At 42.0% G+C, this 17,930-nt stretch overlaps 1 protein-coding gene across 1 annotated transcript in view; it reads right to left on the minus strand.

The window, feature by feature from the left end:
• The window catches only part of MED13 (mediator complex subunit 13), a 55,795-nt gene that overhangs the window by 34,459 nt on the left and 3,406 nt on the right, over window positions 1–17,930 (minus strand). Inside the window, exons 2-3 of the mRNA XM_064394930.1 lie at window positions 17,233–17,467; window positions 7,593–7,761 (exon numbers count right to left, since the gene is read on the minus strand). Coding sequence (XP_064251000.1) covers window positions 7,593–7,761; window positions 17,233–17,467 — 404 coding nt within the window. The remainder of the gene's footprint in view (window positions 1–7,592; window positions 7,762–17,232; window positions 17,468–17,930) is intronic.

Consider the following 17,930-nt stretch of genomic DNA (forward strand, 5'->3'; position numbering starts at 1 on the left):
AGCACAAACACATCAGCTCAGCTAAAGCCCTAATGAATTAATTACCTTGCACCATTATTTCAGTGTGCCATGACTGCCAGAAGTTGGTACACCTTGGCCAGTGAGGGGCATTTTCCCCAGGGGTCAGTCCCAGAACTGGCTGATAAAAATGGAGAGTTCCCAACCCTCAGCACCAAAGGGAAGCTTCTCCCAAGAGCTGTCCTTCACCACTGGGTGCCACTGAAATAAATTCAAAGCATCGAAGAACCTCCTCTTGAAAATCTGACAGTTCCCTTCTATAGGAAATTCCTGGGATGGAGAACAGAGCCTTGCAATTAAATTGGTTCTTTTGGAAATAAAAAATTATAAGGAAAAAGGGTTTAAGGTGATGTACACCCCTCATGGAGCCCTAAGTCTCTTCCCTTCCTGTTTGTTTTTTATTTTCTTTTCCTTTTAAGCAAGCTGGGATACAACAGAACAGTTTTTTGGGGCCACTCACACTTCCAGCTGCAGCTGGCACACCACAGGTACTGAGGAGAAGTTTCTCCACCCCCCTCCCACCTTTGTTGCTCCAAAAGCCCATCCTATTTCACACGTGCCATCCTCAATTCCCACTCCCCATCCACAACCCTGAATTGCCAAACTCCCCAGTCTTAATTCTCACTACAAAGGAGCAGGAAATTCAGTGTGCCTGTGCTGTGATCAGCAAAACAGGAAAGAAGTCAAACACAAAACCCAGTGCAGTGAAGCTCAGCAAATGCACAGCTACATCTGCCAGGGAGCTGCAGGTTCTGTATCAGAAAGGAAGGCTCCAGAGCTGGAATTCCTGCTGCTCCTCTCACTCTGGACAAAGCCATGGAGCAGAGATGCTCTTCCAAGCATCCCTGAGTAACTCCCCATGGCCAGGCAGGGAAATACAGCAGAAAGCTGATTTTGATGAGAACACAAAGCAGAAAAACATAGCTAATAGCAAAGTAGAAAAAACCCTTCCAGTTCAAAGCACATCATTAATGACTCCTGTCAAAAGGCTCTCCAAAGCATTCTTTGTGGCTGAGGATGTTTTGATTTGACTTAGACCTGAGAGTTAAAAATATTTATTTATTCCATAACTGAGTTATGTGCACTAAAACAAACATAAATGTAGCAAGCAATCTGTATTCCAGAATAAGCCACAGCTGCCTTAGACTGCCACATTTTAAATTAACTTCATTATTAATGGGCTTAGCTTCATCCCAGTAAAACAAATTTTATTTTTATACACACTAAAACTCCAGCATGGTATTTTAAAAGGAAGCAAACTGATTTTTTCAGGAGGCAGCAAGTTTATACATACACACAAAGGTATATATTTTTCCAGATACAATTATAAGCAACACTACAAAGAGTTTGCTCACGTTTCTGTATTTCAGAACTTAAATGAGACTAATAAACCTGTCACCTTGGATTTTAGCATCCTTTAATTTGAGGCTGCAAATCTCAATTAGCTGAACTTGAGCTTTCACAGGGAAATGTATGTGTGCTATAAAGAATAAAGATCCAGAACTTATTTGGGGAAAGGATAACAGCTCTAAACATCCCTGTGTTCCCAAGCCAGGGGAACAACTTTCCCTCTATTGCTCTTTCCCATCCTGAAACATTTACAAACATCTTGTTAAACCACATTTTTTCAAAGTTCAAAATGGAAATGCATTATAACATCGTCATTTAACAAAATCTGAAGTATCTGTATGGTTTTTGTATTATTTTATTGTTCAGTGAACAACAAGAACAGATTTATACTTGAAAGCTAAAAACCCAGAGCCATATCATTTTTTTCCTTTCTCCTGATGAACCAACTACCAGTGTAATTTAAGCTAAATAAGAGAAAACTGCTTTGTGATGTAAAGTGCTAAATTTGTCTGCTTGTAGTCTCTGTAGCAACCCAATATTCCAAAGAGACAATCATGTGATCAATGCTCTCAGCTCCTGCTGTTTATCCTGCACTGTCCTACTTACAGCAGCTCTCAATTCCAGCTGTCTACAGCAAAAGGAAAAACATCACCTGCTCTCCTGCCGGGACACGATGCCAGAACAGCCTCATTAGAGCTGCTGCAAAAAAATGTTGACATTGTTTGATTTAAAGATTAACATAGGGAGGAAATTTACACTGCAAAGAATTGAGCGGCCTTAATAGAAAATATTCCAGCACTATCATTTGGTTGCAGACTAAATAGACAGAAATAAACCCAAAACCTGTAGGTGAACCTTGTTTTGGTAGTTAACTCTCAAGTATGAAGGAATTTTTGGGCTTTAGCACCCAGAAATCTTGTTCTGTTCCTCAGAAATAATAATTCCCAACAGCATCCCAGGGGATCAAGAAGTAAAATTCTCTGTTCCTGTGAAAAGATGACCATGGGAAGTGGGAGAAGGGAAGCAAAGAGGGCAGAAATGTGGGTTAAAAGCAGCGTTCCCTTTGTCTTAAGGCAGTGAGGAGCAGAGAGGCAGAGCTGATCCCAGCAGTTAATGCCAATCCAGACATTTCTGATGGCACTGCAGCACCATTCCCAGGGCCCAGATTTAAAAGATACCCCCAAACTCCCACTGCAGCCATGGCCATCCCAATTCCAGCCTGCAGGGCTGCACCACGCAGGAGTCACACCCTCAGTGCCACCTCTTCCTCATGGCAAGATGAGGTAGAGAAAAAAAAAACAAATCCCTCTCCAGAGCTATGATAAGCACACCTTCAAAACAAGATAACTGCATGTACAAAGGTTTAAAACAAAGCCAAATTGGTATCTGGAATATTCTTCAGCAGTCACTTCCCATGAAGTTATATGCTTATTATTTTCAATTTCTATGGGAAATTAAAAACAGAGAATGGTGGCCTGGCCTTCTAAAATCTGAACCCAGACTTGTGGCAAACAGAATTACCCTGAAACCTGTGCAGCAAGTTATGATAACCTTATCACTTCTGAATTTCCAAGTGGCTTGTGGGGTGGTTTTTGTATTTTTTGTTTTGGGTGTGTGGTGTTTTTCTCTGGTGTTTTTTCACCATTTTGAAGTGAACTCATCAGACACAAGTTCTGCTTTGCCACCCACTGCAACTGGCTGCATTATTTCCCAATTACAAGGAAAAAAAAAAGCAACCATACAAGTAATATAGCAGCTTTTAGCATTCTAGACTTCTAGCTGTCTATCAGATCCACCCACAAATTCAGGATTACTCAATTGTTTGCTTACTGCTATTTCAATTGTGTTAAAGTTTAGCAAGTTGTAATTATTACCAAAAACTCTAAGAAATGCCCCTCACATAAACACTTGGTACTTCATTAGGAGTGTCATATTTGATTTATTTAATTTGTATCTAAAATAGTATTTAATCTGACAGCTTTCCTAATCATATTTAATTCCAGGTATACCCCAGTAATGAGTAAGAGGAACAGTCTCATCCAAAGCCAATCCAACCAGCACGGTGGGATGGAACAGATCAGTCTCCATCTCACATTTATGAGGGGATTTTGGAATAAAACATACACAACCACATCCCTGAAAGCAGCCACAAAACAACTGGTTGGAAAGGAGAAAAGAGAATTACATTCCTATTTGTCAGATTTTCATTTCATGTGCAGTCATTTCAACCACATTAATGAGCTTCAGCTTCTGTAGTCTCCAAGTGTCCAAAACAGGTTGTGACAAATACAGAGACAATTGCATTTTTTTTGTTTGGTTGCAGCAAAGATCTTCAGCAAAATCCTCTCTGTGGTTTTTTATTCATCTGGAAAACTGAAATCACCCACTTAAAAATGGTCAACAAGAGCCCAGCACACAGACCCTGCTTCAGGGAGCTGCTCCATCCCTGCCCTGCCCACAAACAGGAGTGCAACAGCAGACTTGAAACCCTCAGAGAGTTTCCCCAGGCAGGGTAATGGTGAACTACAACATTAACTTCTCTTCTTTTAAGTTTCAGACTAAATAATCAGTCTGTCATCCAACTACACTTCCTGCACCTTCACACTTTCAGTATCCACATCCAAACTCATAATCTATCTGTAACTGATAGGATTCAAATCAAATTCAAAGCTTTCAAATCTTTGTAAAAAATAGTTGCTATATTCAAAGAATCTCTATCCTAAAAAAAAAACTTTTAAAATTCAATTACTAAATAGTTTAATTAATTTTTTACCCTAAAAATTTTATACTACTATTTTATATTTTTATAACTACTATTTTTAAGAACCTTATTTAAGAACCTTATTTAAAAATTAAAATATAAATGATAACCAAACTAACTCTACCTAAATAAGATAGTTGCAAGGCTGTGAACTTGTTGTCAGAGATCAGTTCCTGCCCATCCATGAGTGTTCCCTTGCTCAGGGCTGGTTGGAGCTGGGAGCAGCAGGGGAGGGAGGGAAGAGCAGGTCATGGTTGGGACCTCAGCACAAGCACACAGCTGAGGGGTTACTGCTCCCACAGCTAAAGTTTTAACAGATCTCATGAAGGAATTTTTGAGCTTTAGCACCCAGAAATCTTGTTCTGTTCCTTAGAAATAAAAATTCCCAACAGCATCCCAGGGGATCAAGAAGTAAAATTCTCTGTTCCTGTGAAAAGATGACCATGGGAACTGGGAGAAGGGAATAATAGAGCTTAGTTTAATAGGTTTATTTGTTTAGGAGTCACATCATTAAAGAGTGAACACTCAGAACTATCTCATTCTGATTCTCACTCATCTGCTCACATGCCACACCAGCATCAATGATGAACATTCAGGATTTCCTTTTAAAATTAAAGTGTACAATGACACGGACTTTTTATTTCAATATAACCTTACACAAGGAGAAAAAACCCACCAGAGTAACAGACAGGAAGGCAGGGCTCTGGAGGAGCTGTTATCACAGCCCAACACCTATTAGAAATCACAGCCTCCCTCCTGGCTGCTGCACCACCACAGCTATTGTTCGGAGAGCAGAGCACAGAAAATCTCCCCTTCTGGAAGCACAGGCTTTCAAACAGAGCTGGGAAAAATCCAGATGGGATCAGCTTCAAATGAAAGAAACAGCTCTATGTGCACACCCTTCAAAGGGACAGCGGGGACAGAGTGGGGCTGAGGTCCTGCAGCTCCTGCACAGCCCCAGGAAGGGCAGGGAAGGAGTCACCTCCACACCAAGGGCACTGCCTGCTCCACTTCCAGGCAAATTCCTTGAAACGAAAGATTTCCAGCAAGAGCAACCAAGCTGATTGAAATCTGCAGCTGTAAAACACAGGGAACAAGTCTCTAGAGTGGCTGGCCAAGCCTCAAAGTGCAGGGTGAGATAAATTATGATCCAAAGCACACTGGTAGCAAACTCCACATCCCCAGGATACCAAATTACCTCAAATTACACAGGAATTCCTTCCCAGGGTTTCTGAACCTTAATGCAAAGAACAGTCCCAAAGACAGCAGAGTAATATGGGATGAAAGACAAAAATACAGCTTCAAAACTGATTCTTAAGATCTGTGCATCAATACTCACAAACACAAGAGGGGTTGTCGGGGATTTAATTTGGTTTTTAATTAAGTCAGCCACATCTACAAAAAATTATAAACTTTGTATAGTTTTGGCTGATTAAATGGATCCTAAGGAATGAAAAAGATGCAGAAGTTGTATTAAGGTTTAGTTTTTGTTAGTTTTAGAGCAGCTGTCTGGTAGGAAATGTATCCACACCCCAGGTGCAACATTCAGAGCTTTTTCCAGGGTGCTGCAAGTCCCTTTGTGTGGGGTTTGCAGTGTCACACTTAACTCTGGCCACGAGAGAAATGGTCCTTTTACCACAAGAGTGTTCCAGACTTTGGCACCACACAACACCCATGGCAGTGTTTGGTTTTCTCCCACAAGCCTGAACTGACCCTTCTGAAGAGCCCAACTTTCCTGAGAGCAGAGATTATCCCAATTCTAGATATTCCTAGGAGGGATGAGCCAAATTTGCCACGAGAGCACACATCTGTTCACCATTCCCCCACTTCATTCCATAAAAGCCAGTGCTCAGAGCATCACATGGTATGGAGCTATCTGGTAGGAAATACTGAAATTTCTCAACAATAAAATATCTTACATGATCTGTCAAAGCTATTTACATATTTTTCCTCTAGTTCTGGGCTGCATATGATGAAATTGTGTGAGTAAGCACACAATTCCTTCAGTTATTTTCATTGAGCATGCTGACATTCTGACCTTCTTCAAAAAAGAATCAGAGTCTCCAAATTAAACAAACACTGCTATTTTATTTTAAAAGCTTTCATCAGCTTTTCCAGCAGCTCTAGATAGAGAGCTTCATAGAATTAGTCCAGGAGAATCCAGGACATAACTAATGCTAGTTTAAAATGGCAATTTGGTCAACCAGTTCCTCAAAGGAGGAAAGCCCAGACTGTGCCAACACAATATTGGCCAAAATAGTTAAAAGTAAACTCTTTACTCTTGATTTATAGCAGAAAAAAGTGGATGGACAAGGACACCCCAGAGAGGAAACATTTGCCCTGACCAGGGTGGAGAAAGAAATGCCTGGAACTAAAGGACAAGTTTATACATAAATTAAAAGCAGCAGTTCACAACTACTAATAGAAACACACACAAACATGTGCTTCTGCTTCTTTTGCTCCAAAACAGCTTCTAAATTTCTTTCAAGTTTAAATTTATTGCAGAAGATGCCAACAATGGCCAACTCCACACCCAACAAGCAAAGCCACTGATCTCAAAATTTCCTGCATGCAAGATTTAACACATATATAGACACACACACACACAAAAAAGCCACACAAAAAATCCCATCATCTAAGCTTTAAATTACTTTGGATTTTAAAAGCTGATTTGGGAACAGCGATTAAACTTGTTCCAGCTAACCTAGTTTTTATTCATTTCATTATTTATTGCTAGGCAACATGGACCGTGTCAAACCACGTTAGAACCATGAGAAGAAGTCCTTCCAATTTAGATCAAAAATTCTCTCCTCACCCTCCTCCCTCCCAGCATGGAGGCCACATGGATTCTTTTAACAGCAGCATTCCCAGACACCATCCTTTTCCTGACCAGGAGCTGGCATTCCAAACTCTCAGCATCTCCCATGGGATGCAATTTATCCAAAGCCAGGTGGGACCTGCAAAGAGCTCTCCATGATGAGTCTTTCTTGGTGCTAGCAAGCAGAACTAGCTGCAGTCACCTGCAGGTCCAGGGCAGATGGACCTTTATAAGATACTTCACTCAGGACCTTAAAAAAGATATCTTTAAGGTCCTGAATGAAGGTATCTTATCTTTAAGGTCTTGAATGAAGGTAAGATATCTTTTTAAAGGTCCTGAATGAAGGTACCTTCACTCATGTATCTTTTTCTTCCTTCCTGGAAGACTCTACCTTCTTTCCCAACACCCATTGTCCATGGCTTGGACATGGGTACCAACACAGAAAAGACTGTTTATGATGTTTAGCATTACTTCCTTTCATCATAAGAAAGTTTTGAAGAACTCCAAAAAAGCAGCAAAATAAGAAAGAGCAGAGACCCAGGCTCCAGAATAAATCATCCACAGGAGTCTCTTAATCAAACCTTCCTTCTAGCACAAAGAACAAACCCTCTAACTTCTTCCAGAGAGCAAAACAAAGCCTCCTACCTCTTGTTGATGGGTTTCTCATCCTTCTCGTAGGGCTTCACGAACCACTTGCCGATGCGCACGAAGTTCCTGTTCATCAGACACCTCTCCAGCAGGTTGTGGACAGCCTTGAACAGCAGAGTGCGGCACTCGTAGGACAGCCCGTTCTCCCAAACCCCATCTTCCTCTTCTGCAGGGCACGGGGGAAACAGAAATCACTTTTCTATTCCATCCTGGCATGTCACACTTATCACAATAGCCTTTTCTCTCCTGTGAGTTTTTAAGAGATATTCACAGCATAACACGCAATCAAAAGCAGCCTGTAGTGTTCAGATAACTCTACTTACTTTGTGATGGAGCTGCTAAAAGTGATCAGCTGTAAAAATATCTCATCCCCCACAGGGAAAGAAGATTCAACAGTTATTTGTACACAAAAGGAAACAAGTAGCAGCAGCACGTTATGACTGCAGCCTGCAAGAGCGCCGTGTGATCTGTCTGCAAGGTGGCTCGTGTTTTGGGGAGTCTGGGTTACTCATCCTGCAGAATTGGTGATAATTAGGCTTAAAAATAAGTTTACCAAAGCCAGACTGAATATATTCTGGTGTCTTTGAGTAGCACGGACTGAAGAAAGCCAAGAACAAAAGTCAGCAATCAACTGACTCTCAATGATCTACAATTTGCTGGAGATGATGAAAAATGCTCAGATTCAGAATACTGGTAACAGCAATATGATTCTCCCCACAAGACTCAAACCTGCCATTTTTCTTTTTAATTCAACATTTCAAATGAAGATATTTAAGCAGCCTAGCCCTGCTTTCTGATGTACAACAGAGAGAAAACTCAGCAAGACAATGCCCAGTTCCTACCGATGGGATTCTGAAGTCAAACACTGACATCTTCTGTGCCCACAAATCAAACACAGCCATGGAATCCAACTTGCACAAGCCAAGCTGATTTGCCAAATGGAAAAGCGAGATTTATGACAAGGAGCTGCAACTTCTTCCACCACTCTGGCTCCTGCTCAGTGTTTGAACAGGGTCTAGAGGCCCTCCAAGCACAAGCACTGGTCCAAAGAGCTGCACTGGCACTGCAATTCCCTCAGCCAGGTACAACAAGGGACATCTGAAAGGTCCTGGGTGTCTCCCAGAATATATCTGATATCATTCATCCCCAGCAACACTAACAGGAGGATAATAATTTAATAAAGCTTGAGATACTGCCCTTAAATCACTGGCAGTCAGATCTTACCTTTATGGCTCTAATTCCTTGTATTTTGTGGTTTACATCTGTCCCTCAGGATGTGCTCCTGGTCTCCTTGGCCTAACCTAGCAGAGTTACTCCCCAAATGCCATTGCTTTTATACTCCAGGTGCAGCAGAGACGAGAAGTTTGTCTGACATAGATAAGGAGACATTTTTACTCCAGTCTCTGGACAGTCATGGAATAATTTAGGCCAGAGGGGACCTGTGGAGGTCGTTGCTCCAAGCTCCACACAGAGCCCACGTGAGAAAAGGTTGTTAGTCTGTCACAGCCCTGTCCCTGCACACCTCCAGGGGCTGGAGTCCAGCTCTGCCAGCAGTGCCCTGCCTGCTCCCCTCTCCCTCAGAGCATTTTGGTTCCCCTGCTTTGCTCCATGGTCAGAAAACCTCAGCAACACAGCCAAATCCTTGCATTTTAAATCCTCCTTGGGAATAAGCCCCTTCACCTTTCTCTGGAAGCCACTTACAGGCTTAAAAGGTTGCAATATTATTAACTAAAGTCTTGATATCCTTAAATTAGAGAGCATCTAGAAAACTAGACACCTAAGAGTTTTACTTAGGAAAAACCTTACAGATTATTACAATAAACAATATTTAAGGCAGAGATGACAGAGAAGGGAATTTCAATAGTACTGGAACCAAAACATGGTGACCATGTTTGTATTTTGCTATATTCCACACAGGGAAAAGTAAATTTCCACACAAGGCCAGTATTGTGAGTAAAAGAAATACTCCCAGGAACTCTGAGGGACAGAATAAGAGTAAACAAACCTGCCTCATCATTTATAAAAGAAGAGGTGTGCATCATTACAGATGAATCATTCCATGAAATAATTTTCTGGGAAAGACAAGGAAAAACAAGGAGCAGCATTTCCCAAAGCACAGACCTCACCACAACTTTCCCACCCCACCACCCTACTCCAGCGCTGGAGCTGGAGCAAAAACTTGTTTTTAAAAACTGTAAAGCTACAAGATAACACAGTAACTCACTAAAGAAACATCACACACCGCTCTGGTAACAAAAAGCAACAAAAGTCCAAAGTCAAAGGGTGTGAAGTGCCCGTGCCAAGCGCAGAGGTTGCTCCCCAGCTGCAGCCCTGGAGGATGCCCAGGCACAGCCCTGTGCCAGGGGCAGCTCCAGAGCAGGACCAGAAGCAGCTCAGCAGAGCAAACATTAACTCCTGAGCTGGCTCCTGTTGGACTTTAGCTGCACAATAAACTCCTCAGCATTTCAAAGGTTACACACTTGGTTTGTACACGGCTCTTGTCATACCAAGCAATCGTTCCAAGCACATCCCTGCATCCAGGACCTTCTAGAAGACTGAATGGAAGGAGCCAATTCCAGGTTTTGTGCCCAATTTTGTTTTGGCATATTACAGATTTCACAGAATTCACAAAACCACTGGGTTGGAAGAGACTTTTAAGATCACTGAGTCCAACCCAGCCTCAACACTTCACCTAACCCTGGCCCCCAGTGCCACATCCAGGCTCTGTTAAACACACCCAGGGATGGGGACTGCACCACCTCCCTGGGCAGCCAGTCCAGAACTTTATCCCCCTTTCTGTAAAAACTTTTTCCTAATACCCAACCTATATTTCCCTTGATGCAGCTTGAGGCTGTGTCCCCTGGTTCTGTCAGTGCTGCCTGGTGCAGCAATGCCACGGAAGGTGCTGAAATTGCAGGGATACCAAAGTAACACAAATCTTGTGTTTGGCTGGAGAGGTTTCCATTCTCTGCAGTCAGGTGCTTCATTTAGGATGGATGAAGCTTCACCCAGGATCAGCTGTGCTGACCACCAAGTTATGAGCAGCTTTCCATGCAAGAACTTGCCCCAGGATGTAATTCCTGGAAGCTCTCCTCCCTTAGGTTACTGCAGAACCAGAGAGCTCTTAGCTGAGTGTGTTATGTGGAGAAAGTGCAAGCTTGGAGATGGAAATCACAATTAAAACTCCAATTTTTGCTCACCAGACCACCTGCTCTGAGTGAAGTGCACCTTGCCACAGAAAAGGAAGGTAAAAGAAGCTGTCAGTTCAAGAAACCCTCATTTCAGAACATTATTCAAATTCATGCAAAAAAAACCAGCAGTAAGTGTTCTCTGACTTTCTGAAGTCTATTTAGTCACTCCCCTCCCCCCATTTTAGTGGTGGAGAGAAGCAAACATGACATCTGCTCACATCTGCCAACTATTTTTCTTCTTAATTCAAATTGTTGTTTCTCGACATGAGAAAACCCCTCCCACTTAATAGAAAATTGTACACAGCAAACCATTCATTACAGGAGGGGGAGAGGAAGAGGCACTTTTGTCCTCTAATTTTTCTTAAACAATAAATTCAAATGTTCAATCTGATAATGCTAACAAACCAAAAGGAGTTGCTGACTCATTTTCAAAAGGTGCTAAGCCACAATTTCACTTTGGACAAGTGTTATCCACAGAAGTGCTCTGGCAACCTGAAGGTTACAAGTACTTTATTTTTGATGAGTTCTCTCAGCTGTCCAAAGCACTCAACTCTTAAAAATAAGCACACTTACTTTATGTCAATCCATTAAACAATTTATACTCATATCCCACTGCTCCCTCTCTCTTTACATCACATATTAGACAGAGTTTTCCTCAAATGAAGCTAAAAATGATCAGGGAATGAAGAATTCATGGAAACAATGGTCAGGAAAAAGCAATTTGCATACTACACATAAACAAACTTTTTCAGTCAGCACCTTCTCAACATTACCAATTTTATTGGAGGCCTTCAGAACTTTTATGCTCTCCTTTCCATTCTTCCCACAGTCCACCTGAACCAGTAAAGTTCATTTTTACTGATTATGCCCTTCTGTCTGTGTGGTGCTCTTGGAGGAGTAAAGAAAAAATTTAGAGCACCCTCCAGATATAAAGCTCTTGCAATTTGGAGTGAATTCTGAATAAGGAGTATCTTTAAACATTATAATTTAATTCATGTCAAGTTTTTGTTATTCACAGATACTTAGCCAAATGTATTAGTCAAAGATTTCTAAGAAGGAATACATAGATGGAGATGAATCTATATTGCAACAGATAAATATACAGCCTTGAAAATGCCATTTTTAACAAGACTTAAGGACATGAAATTCCCTCCTTTCTTTGACACACAGGACACCAGTAAACACCAGTTCTTGCACAGGTTGAGTGTTTATCACACCATAAAAAAATATCTCCTTAATGCTCAATGAATCTCTAAAATAAACTATGCAAAGAAACAAAGGCTCCACTTTGGACTACAGCTCCCCCCAGTTACTTCAATTACACAGGGGAAAAATCCATTCTTTCATAGCAGGATTGAGACTTGTCTTTTGAAGCATTTCTTACCTCACAGGTTCCCTTTTTGCCTTTTTATGACTGTTCCAGCTATAAAAACACTGACACAAACCTGATTTATACAATTAAACTTCCTATATAAACCTCAGATTCCAAGGGAAGTAAACAAACAGAGTAGTGTGAAATTACTGCTCTACACAATAATGTAATATGATATGACAGAAACACTTAGAGTAGAAGTTGCTATTTAAAACCCCAGATTTTTGAATTAAAATACTTTAAACTGCTCAAAGTGAGAATTACCCAGCAAAGCTACTGAAATACTCTTTTGAGTGAGAAGCAATAGATTTTAGAGGGGGAAAAAAGGAAAACAATACCATTTTAAAATAGCAATATAAGAATCTGAGTAAGGCAACTGAAGTTTGTTCCTGTTAGAGTGGTGTCTGTTATCTACACTCACTGAACAGAATCTGCACCCAGGACTCTGGACACCCAAACTGTCCAAAATTACAGAGTGAAAACATTCAGCACCATTCCAGGTTAGTTTTTGTGCTGCTTGGCTTTTACCAGTACCACGCACAGGGGTTTTAGGCTCTCTACCCAGCAGGATCTTTTCTAAATCCTGACAATTTCAAAGCAGAACCTTTCTGTAAGAGTGTAGCCATGGCAGTTTATAAAGATAACAAGGTAACTGCTCTCCCTCACCATTTGTTGGGTGTAAGTTTGGCTACAAAACCACAAAAAAAGCTGAAAAACTTCCCAGCTGAACGATCCAATATCCTCCACCACACTAAATAATTCCATATTCAGGTAGATGTAGCAGTGGAAGTAAAATATTTCACTGTTCTGATTTATCCAGGTCACTTTGCACGTGACATTGTACACACAACCAACATGACACGATGCCAAATCCTCACTGGCTGTGACAAAGCATTTTTCACCTGACTCCACAGATATTTCACGTGCACGTTGGTCAAGGAAAAATGGGGAGGGAAAAGTTAAATCTTGGTCACCTTTGAGCTCACAGCAAGTCACAGAAGTTTGATCAAACTGCTTCAGTAATTTTTGCATAATGCTTATCAGCAGTTTTGCTTAAGTGGCTACATCTCTAACATGGAGGACTAAAGAAATGCTGAAGCATCAATGCAGCAAGAGCACTTGGAATGCCTCTCCTGCCTGACACAGAACACACAGATCCCTCCCTGACAAGGGGCTGCAGCTCACCGTGCTCACATCAGGTGCAGAATGTTTTTAAAAGCATCCTTGCCCTTTTTTGTTGTTTTTTTTAGGTGTATTTTGTAGGAGTTAAATGATCTTAGGGAGCAATTGTTATTTTAAAAAGGCATCACTGGCTGAACTCTTTTCCAAGCTGCCTTTGCCAACTCCTTGCAACTGGCAGGGTTTGCAGCCCCTTGGAATGATAACTGGCTCATCCTCTGGTTTCATTGTCCTGGAGTAATGAGACACTCAGTGCTGACATCAGCACAATCTCACTGATTTTTTGGGGACAGGGATTTCATCTATAATGCACATGCATTGAAAACTGCACAACACATATTAGTCTTTGCTGCCATGACTGTTTTTACCACCCAGACAAACATCAGGATTCTCCCAAGCTCTCCTCCAACCAGCATTATTTTTATACATCTCCCCCTCACAGAAGCATGAGCAAGATTGTTCAGCAAACAAAAACTGATTATCTTGATATATGACAGACAACTCTTTAATTTTTAAAGTAAATTAACCAAATTTAATAGACACCAGAATGAAAAAGATACATCTTGCAGCTCACCATTTAAAAGATGCAATTTGAAGGTCAAAGCCATATAGCTGCATTCCCCTATCCCAGCATTAATCAAATTGTAACCATTTCCTTGGGACTATGTCTTGTACATAATTCATACCCAACTGTTCTCAGGTTTAAAAATCATCTACTGCCAATTTAAAAGAAAATAATCCAAGAGCAGAAGTAGCCACATGAAAATAAGAAAGAACCTTTCTAATAAAATAACTGCTGATCAGAGCTGTGAGAGACCATTGCCTGCTGAAATTGGAAGAGATGTCCTACTTTAGGGTTTGAGTTGCAAGAATTACTATAATCAAGCCTCACTGTCAGAACAAAAACATAACCTTTGAGGTTGTTAGAGGCTAAAATAACATTTCACTAACTTCTGTCTGCCTCTAGCTACGTTGGGTTAGAAATAGACCTCTGGTTTTTTGGCTGTATGTACAGTAAGTAGGTTCCTAGGGAAGGGAAAAAAATAAATGATTGAGTGAAGTCAATATTCCTGATCAATCAGCATCTCTGAACAAGTCTCCTTTTGACATGCCCCCAGGCAACAACAATCCCTGACCATCAACAAGACACTTATCCAAGGCTTGGAAGAGAACTCTGACACAGCCACGAGCAGGATTCAAACGTGACTCCAGGGCAGAGAGTGAACTTCTAGAATGTACAGCTGAACACAGAGATAGCATTTATTTCTTCAATCTGATATGCATAGATGTACATTCACAACCCTCTACATCCCCTGGTGAAGGCATCTTGGGAAGGGGACAAAAGGGCTCTGGAAGGCTGACATATTTCAAATCCCCCAGGGCTGATAACCAAGATGTGTTCTAGTCACTGAACACCCATTGTTCACTGAAACTACACATCACCAAAAAAGTCAGAATCTGTCAAAATACCAAGCTCTCCTTAACAGGCAGAGAGTATCAGACCAAAGGGAGGCAGAATCAAGAGCCACTAAAGTGGCTCTGGCACATTTCTAACCAGGGCTCTCTCAAGGGCCACTTCCCCAGCAGAAATCTGTCCAAAGGCACTGAGGGACAAACTGCCCCCAGATCCCTCCCTCTCCCCATCCTCCAGGACAATCCTTCACCTATCCAGCAGCAAACTTCTAAATGAGGCAGCACCTCAACCTCCAGCAGCAAACAATTTCCAATCAATTTTGCAGGTAACAAGCCTGTGCTAAGAAGCCATTTATCATTCCCATTGAAAATGTAACAAGCAGTCATTGGGAGAACAAGGCACTGTGAATTACCAGGAGAAATTGTCCACCGATGAAAAAATCCATTAGGCTACGACAAAGGTCAGATAACATTGTTTGGGTTCAGCCATAATTCTCTCTTCTATGAGATCCACGTGAAGATTTTGTGGAGCAGCAAAGAGAAAAAGTGCAGCTGTGGGCACCCCTCAGCCAGCTCCTCTGGGATGCAGAGGAGGATCTGTACCAGCTCCTGGCACGAGAGCCTCACACACAAATTCTCTTTTTCATTCAAGGAGGACAAAACCCCCTCTGCAGAGCCCAAGGTGACACAGGTGACAGCCTCAGGAGTAGCAGCATTACACAGAACACGTGTGGAACAGCTCTGGGGAAGCACAGGCACCCACAGGTGACCTGAACCAAGAAAACACCCAAAGACACGGCTGGGAGACTCTAATCCTCCACTAGCTCTCCCTTATACCCTAAGAGAGGTTAAGAGTTGGTAAGTCCCTGGGATGATACCTGCTTATCTACCTGTGCAAAAGGGTAATTCTGGACAAGCACAAACAAGGTGCTGAGCTGGAACTCCAGCTACAAAGCACTGCTGTTTCCAAATGGCCTTCTGTGATAAATCACCAGCAGACAGATTCAAGAGGTGGCAAAGAAAGTTGCTCAAACAAATAATTTTAGTGGTTAGCAGCACAAAATTGCACTTTCCAAATGGCTTAAATTTCACTGGATTCCCCATTCTAAATGTGTTTGTCTCAATGTAATCCCACAGCCAGGAGCACACAAAATTCACACAGGTCCTTCCACACAAGTGTTGGTCTCGGCTCAGGGCAGGCCCAGGCCAAAAGCACCCAGCACTGGGTCTAAGTTACATCTCAGCCACACAAAGGATGTTCCCTGCAGGTCAAAACTGAGGTTATTTATAGGTCATAATAAGGAAGCCTTAAATGCACTAAAATATCAAGCAAACTCCAGTGTAAGTGCCATTTAAAATGCAAAGTCTGTAGTTCCAGGACAGACAGGAATAGGAACAGCAGCCCAATCTTTGAAGTCAACTATTCAAAGAAATAAACATCATTTCAGTGCGTCAATTGTTTTTCAGATCACAGTATTTTTGTATGAAAATTCCACACATTATTAAATTGTTTCAAGTCAACTTCCTCAGTGGCACTTTAAACTCCTGTTTGTTCTCCAGCTTATCCACACACACACAGGCAGCATTAACAATTTCTGGTTACCAGGTCACCAAACCTTGGTCTCATTTTACACTTCAGTAATCTGAATACTGCACATTATTTGAAAGGAAATTAGAGTGATGTGTTTGTTGGGGTTTTTTTTTCCCTAGAATTAGTTTAGTCTCACCTTTAGACTCACCCAATTTAAATATCTAACTTCGTCACCTTGCTGATAAGCAGCTGGGAACCATCTACGTGGGGAATTGAGCTCAACAAGCAAACATTTCCAAAGGAAGGTGCCAAATTTGAAGTACAACATTATTGAGAAATACAAATATTGTCAGTCTTTCAAAAGGCTGGGTTTGAAAGCAGGTTCAGGACACCAGGAAAAGGGGGGAGAGGAATCATAAAAACTGAGGGTTTACAGATTTTGCATGGAAACAGCTGGTTAGTTCCTGGTGCCTCCTTCTGAGGGCTTCTCACTGATGGTGTGAATTCCAACCAAAATAATTCCAAACGGTTCAAGAGCTGCCCAGATCTCTACACTCCTTATTACATAATAAAATGAGCTTTACTATTTGAATTTGAAAATTCTAATTGCCCAACAAAAGGGATCTTATCAAAACATGTTTAAGACATCACTTGTGAATCACAGGCACAGCTTTCAGCACAGCTTTCTCATGAGGAAGCTGCCAAAACTCATAGGCTTGTGTTTTGTTTTTTTTCAAGGGAACAAGCGGGGAGCAAAACCCTTGTTTCTCAAAAATCCAGCAGTCCAAGGCGAGCTGCACACAGAGCAGATGCTCGATCACTGCTGCAATAATTCAGTGAGGGTTACAACAACAAATTTATATTTTCTGGAGACAACACTCCACCCGGTGCAGCTGCCAGAAGCCGGCCCTGAGCACCAGCGACCAAAGGAAGGTGGGAGCGAGCTCCTACCTGCGAGATCGTGATGGATCAGGTCAGCAAAGTTGGGGTCATCCCCCCACCAGAATATCCAGAGCTCCCTGCGGCCGGGCCGCTGGTCCCGGCGCCAGACGCTGAGCACGTCGGCCTTGAGGCAGCGGCTGAAGCTGCTCAGGATGGGATCCTCCTCCGTCACCGGGAACAGGATGGGGGCAGACGTCGGGCCCTGCCACACGTAGCGCTTCCATTTAATCCCAGTCAGATCAGCCTGGGAAAGACAGAAAGGAGCTGTCAGGAAAAAAAAGAACAGGCGCCTCCAGGGAGAGCATGGTGCTTGCAGGTGATGGCGCGGGGAGGAAGGGATCCCTCAGGGTTGAATGGGAGCTGTGTCGGTTGGTTTGGTGTGATTTGGTGTGATATAAATTGGGAACAATCAGGGATCCTGGTCTAATAGCTCATTAAGTAACTGCAGTAAAGCGAGAGTTGTTTGTTTTCACTGCAGCTTTAAGGTTACACAGAGAAAAATCAGATTTGATTTAAAGCAAAAGAGTGAAAGACGAGTGAGTAATGTTATTATTCACAGGCTGACACAGTCCAATCTCCTAAACACTTGCCTTAGCAAAGAACATCTTTCCTTTTGCTTACTTATGCATACCCTGCCTTTTCCATCCAGGATTACTCCATGGAAATAGGTGATACACCAAATCACACATTCTTCCAGCCATCTACCA

The sequence above is a fragment of the Passer domesticus genome, chromosome 19, assembly GCF_036417665.1.
Source record: "Passer domesticus isolate bPasDom1 chromosome 19, bPasDom1.hap1, whole genome shotgun sequence".
In the NCBI taxonomy this organism is placed as follows: Eukaryota; Metazoa; Chordata; class Aves; order Passeriformes; family Passeridae; genus Passer; species Passer domesticus.